The sequence below is a fragment of the Pygoscelis adeliae genome, unplaced genomic scaffold, assembly GCF_000699105.1.
Source record: "Pygoscelis adeliae isolate BGI_AS28 unplaced genomic scaffold, ASM69910v1 Scaffold399, whole genome shotgun sequence".
NCBI classification, from domain to species: Eukaryota; Metazoa; Chordata; class Aves; order Sphenisciformes; family Spheniscidae; genus Pygoscelis; species Pygoscelis adeliae.
The window spans coordinates 1314357-1323094 of NW_008825609.1; the positions used below are offsets into that span (position 1 = coordinate 1314357).

General features: G+C 54.0%; 1 protein-coding gene across 1 annotated transcript in view; it reads right to left on the reverse strand.

The window, feature by feature from the left end:
• Positions 1–8394, reverse strand: part of CARD10 (caspase recruitment domain family, member 10) — a 24491-nt gene extending 16097 nt beyond the window's left edge. Inside the window, exon 1 of the mRNA XM_009332660.1 lies at positions 8343–8394. Coding sequence (XP_009330935.1) covers positions 8343–8394 — 52 coding nt within the window. The remainder of the gene's footprint in view (positions 1–8342) is intronic.
• Between the last annotated feature and the right edge of the window lie 344 nt (positions 8395–8738).

Below are 8738 nucleotides of genomic sequence, written 5' to 3' on the forward strand. Positions count from 1 at the left end.
CCCTGCCCCGGGAGGGGGGGTCCTCTCCTGGCAGGGCGCAGCCTCCCTAGCTTTGCCTGCAGAGAAGAGGTGCATAAGGAGGAGCTTTTTTGGTTTAAGGGCTCCAGAAGTTGTAGCCTGGCCACCCCCAGGTGTAGGGCTGGTTCTGGATGGAGGGGGGTTTAAGCAAGGGGAGAAAATGAGGGTGGTGGAAAGAAGCACTCTCCAGGCCAAGAAGAGGTCCCACAGGCTTAATTTTGGCCCCCAGTCCTCAGTAGTGTCTGTGGGTGGAGCTGGGTGTGGAGGCACCATTGGGGCAGCATGACTGAGCCGTACCCCAGGGCATGCAGGGGCTTGCACCAGCCGGCCTGACCAAGCGCTGAGTCCCCCGGCCCAAGGGCAGATGCTGGGAAGCCTTCCTCCTCCCCCCGTCCAAGTGGCCGCAGCAATCCCAGGAGTGGATCTGTGTGTCCACACAGCATCCCAAAGAGCCCGCATAGGGTAACCTCCACCCCTGCCATGTACCCAATTACCCAAACCTGTGCATACCACTGGGACTAGGAGGGGTCTGGGAGAGATGGAATTGGACACCATGGTTCGGTCCCAACATCATATGCCTCCCCCTCCACGGCTAAGGTGTTTTTCATTTTCTCTAGCAACCCCATTTCACTCTCATTTCATCACTCTCAACTGTGTCAAACCTCAGACCTCAGTGGCCAGGATAGACAGCGCAGGCTCTGTACAAGAGATTCCCAGTGCAATATCAAGCTCATAAGAAATTGGAGTTCATCTCATTCCCCCCAGCCTTGGGGTCAGCCCACAGGGTAGCCCAGAGTAGTGCTGTGCATCCCTCCAGGGCTCTGGACACAACATGAAGGAGCCCTACATTGCTCCTGCCCCTGCCAACATGTTCCCGAAAGGGAGATGCCCTCAGCATCCCACCACTGCAGCTTCTAGACCCCACCTCTGCATGGAAACCTTTCTCTCCTCCCTCGGACAAGTGAAGAAACCTAAGTGGGGGGACTATGAAACAATCTTGAGGTATGAACTGGGCCCCTGCCCTAAAGGATTCCCGCTACACCAGAAATGAACATCTTCGTTTGTTTCTTCTCCAGGGCCAATGGCAAACGCATCCCCTCTAGTCCCTACAGGGCTCCTGCACTGGCGTCAGCAAGGTGGTTTGAGGGAAGGGAGGCTTTAGCAAGACCCTTTCCCTGTGCTGTTATGTTCTTTTCAAGATCAAGCACAACCACTACCTGGGAATTGAGACTGTATCTGTGTGATGCCCAGAGCCTTTTTGTTGCAAAATATACACAGGTATTGAGCAAACACCAGGCACTCGTGCGCACGCAGGGCTTTCAGCAAACACCACCTCCTCTTGCATGGCATCTGTCCCAGCAGGCACCGGTTGACACCCCGAGCATATGAATTTGCTGCTGACTCACACTCCCTGCAAGGGGTCCCCACTGCCGCCTTCCCCTCCCTTGCAAGCCCAGCACTGCACAGTTCCCTCCCAAAGGGTACGTGCTGACCCAGGACCACCAGCAGCAGGGTGCAGTTCCCATCTCCAGCCCTTACCTCCAGCCAGAGGCGTCGAGCTGAGTGATCAAAAGTACAAGTACAAGCAAGGCTGCCTGCAGGGAACCCGTTCTGACTCAAGCCATGTCAATTTTTGCGTGCTAGTTACTCTCTTGCAAACAACCCAGGTCTCTCTCTCTAGTGAAAAGATTTCCTGAGCAGGATATTATGTGGTGATAGAAGATAAGATCTTCACAGTCACAACAAAAGCCCCAAAACAAGGGTTGGTTTCTCTCATTCACCCAGAGAGAGACAAACTCAAGGCTGATGTCAAGGAAACCTCTCCCTCCACCTGCCCTGACCCCACGGGCAATGGCTGTGGTGCTTTGTGACTCAGAGCGCGCAGACATGAGACAGGGCAGGTCCCACATCAAACACCATCAGTCGCTCTCCTTCATGGAGGGTCTCTTCTGAGCTCAGCAGGTACGCCAGGTGCAGGCAGACCACCCCTGAAGGCTCTGGGCTGGGCAGATGATCCCAACAGATCAGGCAGACAGCTCCTGAGAGGAAGGAGATGGTCTGTCCCTGTTTTTTTGCTAGGGTATGGAGGCACAGAGATGAAGAGCTTGCCTTTAGAGGGAAGCTGCGGTCGTACAAGACACCCCCAGTTCATCTCAGATGCGCAGTCCCACCGGACTGCACATGCTCACAGCCAGGTATTACATTTCCAAAATAGCTTTACCGGTAGCAGCTACTTTTGTGCTGGCACACTTGAGTTCACACTAGGAATGACATTGGGGTGTTTGGGTGGGGTTTTTTGTGTTGGGTTGTTGGCTTGTTTGGGTTTTTTTTTTTTTCCAAATCCTAACCAAAATAGCTGCACTGGTAAAACTTTCCAAGCCACACCAGCTCGCACAGGAAATCTATGACAGGCCAGCAAATGGTGAGCCACGCGTTGTTTCCACCGCCGGAGGAAGGGCTTAGCCCACATGGCCCACAGAGCGTGACAGGCAGCTGGATCTTCTGCAGGACCTTGCGGTGTGGGTCCAACCAACGGCACTAAGAGGTCGGCGGGATCCCTCGGAGGCAAGTGAGCCCGTGCTGCCTGGGCTGGGTATGGCACAGCACTGCATCGTTTGCCCCCTCCTGGAAACAGCTTTAGGAAGGTCTGAGGTGGGGAAGGAATTCATTAAATTCCTGATCATGTGGCTAAAACACCATCAGTATAAAGCTCAAGCTGTGGTTACAGATGGTGAGCTTAGATGTTTTGTAAAGTCCTGCCCTATGTTTTGGGAAGTGCGGTATCTCTACAAACCTGCCCTGAAACCTCCTACCCATGCAGTGTCAGTAATGTGAGCTGGTCTTCAATAATATATTTCTTGCTTGGTCCTTTTTTTTCCAATCAAAATATGCGATTCTTCTCACAGCCCGATTTGCAAAGACCTATGGCTTCCAATGAAATTTTAGGGGGGAGGTATGCTGAGGTCCAGGGTGGTCTCCCTAGTCAGGTCAAGGAAGAGGGTTTGAAATAACCCCCCCTAATAATAACTCCCACCCTGCAATAGTTGTCCCAACTTGATTTGGTGCCGTGAAAAAACTCTCCAGTTTTTGTTCCTGTGTGGAACAAAAACAAATGCTGAAAACGCGAAAGAGGTTGTGAAACAGAATTATCGACTCCAGCCTGATCTAATTGGCTCATACTCTGGTTCACACCAGATTAGTTAACACACACAGAAAAAAAACCCGTTTTTATTTTCCTAATGACACTCATCAAACTCGGTGTTTATATTAACAACCTTTGCAAGGACTTTGACTATCTGCTCATCTCCCTGACGCTTTTCATAGCGGATATAAGACTGCCCCGGCACGCTGACAGTGGTTTGTTCCCTTCACGGTGGTGGTGATGACTGCAGAAGTGGAGCAGGAACGAGCCCTCCCCAAAAAAAAGGGACGAGTGGCCTTCATGGCAGGAAGGAAATGCATGTATCTGTGTGTGGAGATAGCAAAACAAGCGAGTATTTCCTTCAGCATTCCTCCCCCTCACGCACACACCCATTGCCTGGAGCTACAGGAGGCAAAAGCGTGTGGGAGCCTTTTGGTAAGGTATTGGCAACGTATCTCCATCCTCCTTAGGGCATTGAGGTGTGCAGGGTGGCAAGGAAGACCACAATTAGAGCAGACTCACGGGATTCGAGTCACTGGGATTGGGCTTCCTTGCTCCAAAGCTGCCCCTGGCAAAGGGGCTCCACCTCAGCAGGGCTGAGCCTGGAAATCTCCTCACGCTTGGCTCCCACCTCAGCCTTGCTCACAGTTGCCTTATTCTTAAAGCATTATCCCTGTGAGATTGGACCCAGCTCTTTTTTTCCTCTCTCTCCGGAAAACACACCAGCTGAGACCCCCATCTTGCTGCTCATTTTGAATCCAATTTGGTCGGCTGCTTCTGCATCAGACTTTGCAAGGGAACCATTAAAGTCTGCCCTCCGCTGCATAAGAAGGGTCCAACCACTGACTGTACAGAGGTTACAGTGAATTCAGGGGAGCAGTGTCTGCTCTCCCCAGGTATGACCCACTCTGTCTAGAAACTGGGAGTGAATTCAGCTCTCCAACAAAGGATCCACCTTTGGTTTTTACCTGTGTACATGCAAACAGAATTTGACTCTAAGGGAGGAGAACCACATGGACTGAAGATGTACACACAAAGAGAGGGTAGATCACACCTGCTTTGGGCAGAGAAGAAATGACTGTCCAAGAGGCAAGGTGATGGGGGAGGGAGCCCCGGGAAGGAAAAAACCCGACTGCATTTTCATTGCAGCAGGCAACAGCTCACCAAACCCACCCGCTTTTCCTTAGTGCTTCCTTGCACTCTGAGGCTGCAGCCACCAGAGGTCAATGTGACCACGTCAACCTCAACCAGCTGTTGTTGGGTGCTGCACAGGGTGCCTTTGAAACTCTGGGACGGCAAACAGCAATATGAAGTAGGTAGTTTTTTCCACCTCTCAGGGCATAACTTTGGGGTAGATTTGCATGTAAACCAACATTCAAAGCATTAATCACAATGTGACCTCAGCACTATCCTGGAAAAAAGGGCTTGAGAATGACAATGTCCCAAATTAGCATCCTGCAAACACTCTTAATTGAGACCCTGTTACTTGCCCACGGTCCTACAGGACCTCACAAGTGCTCCAGTCACTCCGGACATCTCATACTGCTGGTTTCAGTGTCACTCAGGTGTTTTCATGAGTCCCAGACCTGCCCTGTTGGCAACAAGTGGAAATGGGCTATCTGTCCTCCCCTGAGTCCCATTTCTGCTCCCTGGAGCGTAAGGTCTGTCACAGTGAATGAGGTCTGCCACAGATCCAGGCTGGCTGAATAAAATGAGTAGCTGACCTGCAGCCAGAGGAAGGCAAATGGGTTAAATGAGCAGGGTCATCAACCTAGATTAGAAGTCAGACAGGGAAGATGGCACTGTGCAGAATGGAAATCAATATGTCTAGATAGCTCTGTAGCATCCAGCCATTCCTCTGCACTCCCATGCATACCAGTTACCTTCTCCTCTCCATCCCACCTATGTCTTCCCCTAGACCTCCTCAAATAGTCACAGAGAGGCCATTTCCACCCTAGCCTCCCAACCCCTTTATCATCTATGTGGACGCCCACCTAGTCAGAGCTAACAAAACACTCCTATTCCCGCTCCAGCAGAGCTCCAGCCTCATCTCAAGCCTTGTGGAATGTCAGGTTTCCCTAGATGAGAGGCACCTTCTTCTCCAAGAAGACTCCACTGGACTACAGGATCATCAGTGGTCCTCTGCCCAAAGCTAGCCAGCTGCCCAGACCAAGCATGTTTCCACCATCTCGTATAAGCTCTAGCTTAGGATGGGAGCAAAGACAGACCAGAAGGCAAACCCCACCTTGTGTTTGCAGGGCAGCTGAAGTCGAAGACACCAAGACAGTGAGGTTCACCAGCACCAGCTCAGATGCCATCATATAGAAAAGCAAACTGACTGTGAGCAGTTTGAATTCAGAAGAATATATTGCCACCAAGAGATTAGCTACTTAGCTGGGAGCCCTGCTCTGCCCACTTCAGAAATGCCCTGGTCCCTCATGCAGCTTTGACAGGAGGGAAGGAAGGAGCTTAGATGGAAAACACCACTTCCATCTTCCCTTCCTCCTCCCCGAGATGATCAAAGTCCTATATGGCTCCTCTCCTGGGCTGGTACACAAGCATGGTCCAAGGTGTCTGGCAGCCAGAGTCCCTAAGAGTCGCTGTCAGGCTGAGACTGGCCAGATGCTGATGGAAGAGGAGCAGGAGAGGGTGATACCATCCCATAACACCCATGACACTGAACATGTGCCATATCAGGGAAAGGAACAGAGTTCATATGTTGGGAAGGAAGACGATGCCCACCAGCCAATTTGCTCCATAAAGCAACACACAACATAAATTAGGTCCCAAAAAACTCTCTTCTGCTACAATAGTTGGGGCTTTGAGGGCACGGCTGGTGATGTACATGGGAAGGCATGTTGGCCTTTCAGCCTGCAACCCATCAAAGCTCCAGCAGCAACTGTCAGAGGACAGATCCTGGTTTACCTATGCACCTGGCCTTGCAGTTCATGGTTTGGGCAACAAACCCCAGCCTGGTAGTTTTCTAGACCCAGGAATACCTGTCTGTCCTAGGGAGGGCAATGCAACTGAAAGAGAGGGAGGCATGCTGAGACTTTGCTGGGGTTTCAGTAGGCCAAGACCAGGCCAGGACCTTTTCCCCATGGCTGGAGAGCAAACCTGTCCAGGACACAGGCAGGGAAAAGAGCTGAGCTCATGCTAACAGGGGCAAAGTCTCTCTGGAGAGGGCAGCGAACAGCCGAGTGTCACCAGCACTTGTAACACTGCTCCAGAGCCATAGGGTGGCACCACCCACTGTCCAACCCCTTGGGGATGGAGGTGGCTGGGGAAGAACCAGGGCAAAGCCCAAAAACTTTGGGTCAGCGTGGCCTTCTGCCGGAGCCCTTGCGAAGGGAAGGATGTGGGGAGCCAAGGGCTGTGCCTGTTCCTGAGACACAGACCTGCCAGGGCTCCTGACTGCTGAGGCCCTTCCCAAGCCTTTCCACTCTGAAGATGCTGGACCCACACCAACACACACCCACTCCCCTCCATCTGCCCTGATCTATGCTGGGCCCAGCTATTCTCATCCTACAGCTGATCGGAGATTGCTGCTGCGCTGAGCCAGGCCCAAGCTTACCTGCAGGGCAGCGAAGGGGCCGTTACTCCCCTCTGCTCCCATTAATGATGCCTAATGGGGTGTGCTCCAGGGTGTCTGTCAGAGGTGGGTCGGCACAGAGCACCCCTCAACCCATGTTCAGCATGGGCCAAGGGCTACAAACCAAAGCTGAGACCCGACAAGCTTGGTACAGATGTGACCTCAGCCAGAGCAGTTAGGTGCCGGAGGTGAAGGCAAGAGCACAACATCATGGACCTCATTTCCTTCTCTGCATACCACCATGGCCACACCAGATGCCCTGCAGGATGTGACCCTAGATAACACGGGAGGTCTTGCAGCCCTTCTGCCTGCTGCACGGGCTCTGTGCTGGAGCTGTCGTGGCTGAGCGTGGTGTGATTTGTAACATTCCCCTAAGCACTCCTCCATGCCTGGCATTCCCAGAGCGCCCCGTTCCCATGTCCCAAAGCCAATACACTGAGCTACCTCCTCGGCTCAGCCCCAGTGGCCCTTTACCCTTCAGACCATCCCACAGAGACCAGCATCAGCCAAATCCAGATACAACCATGGGAGGAATCAAAGCCTGGGGTGCAGCAGGAGCCATGCCTCACTTTGCAGGAAGCCAACCCCAGCCTCCCAGCTAGACCAGACCTTAGCAAGCCCCGAGAACATAACTCCAGCCCCACTGGGAGCTGGATGCCCATTTCCCCCGGGAAGGAGTCGCGCCCTGCCCCAGGGATGTGTTCCCTGGGGTAGAGAGCCGCAGACAGACGCTAGCTGGAGCCCGCCCAAGCGCAACGAGCTTTCCAAGTCCTTTCCCTTTCTTGGGGGTCTGGTAGTCACATAAACAGGAAAAGCCTGGCCCTCTCCACCCGCCTCCATGGCTCTGCCTCCCTCCCCTCCTCTCCGGCGCGCGCCGGCGTGATACAAGCCCCAGCGTTGGGCTGCTTGGCCCCCACGGGAGGAGCTGCCGACTGGCCCCTGACCTCCAGGCTCCGCATTTCCTGTGGCAGCCGAGGAGGGAGACGAGGCCCCTTCTTCCAGACGCTGGGGCTGGGTGTAAAGGGGCCTCTGCGGGCCAGCCCGGGGGGGAGGAAAGGTCGTGGTGGTCCTTTGCCAGCAACCCGAGGTCCAAGGAGGCAAAGATGCCAACTGCCCAGGGAGAGGTGGGAGCATCGCTGGGACAGGGAGCCTCCGGCCGAAATGACAGGGCGAGGGCCACTCTCCCGTCCCGGCCCTGCAGCCAGCTCTCCAAACCCTTCTTTATCTCCTGGCGCTTATTTTTAAAAGCTTTGTGGCCTTCCCTCCTAAAACCAAAGGCAGCCGCGCCAACCAGAGCGGGTGCCTGCAGGAGAAGGGTGCAGCTCATCCTCCAGCTCATAGTCGCCCTTGCAGAGCCCAGCGCTGTTAACCCTCAGCAAGCTAAGCCCAGCTGCACGAACAGGCGCCTGTCCTAAATTGATAAAACTGGGATTACTGCCAAGGAGGCTGTTACCCCTTTCCCCCTGGTCCCTCTAGGGAGGACTAAACTAAGACAGGCATCCCCTGCCCCTCTGCACGTCCCCCATGTGTCATCATGGGGAGCAGGACAGAGATCTCCGGAGGGGAGCAGGGAGAAGAACCGAGCCTTACTGAAGGCATTCGGCTTGAGAGGCAGATCCCCGTCCCCGGGGTCCCGGTCCATGCTTAGGCTCTGTGCCAGCCCTTGCTTGTAAAAGCCCAGGACGCCAGCCGGATGTGATGCCCGCTCTTCACAGCCTGGCAGGAAGTGCCGAATGCCCAGGGACAGCAGGGATCGGGGGTGGCATCCCGGATGGAAACCTCTGGCATGCCTCTGAGCTGATCTCCACTCTGCCCTGGAATGCGCCCGCCAGCAGCATGTGGGAAAGTGGAGTCAGCAGAGACCTTGGATATGTCAGCTCCCCAGCTGAGTAAACAAGAGGAGCCCTGGCAAGCGTTCAGCTCCAAGCATCCGAGACCTTGAAAAAAGGGGGCTGGAGACGGGAGGTTCTTCTGTCCCCTCTTTGC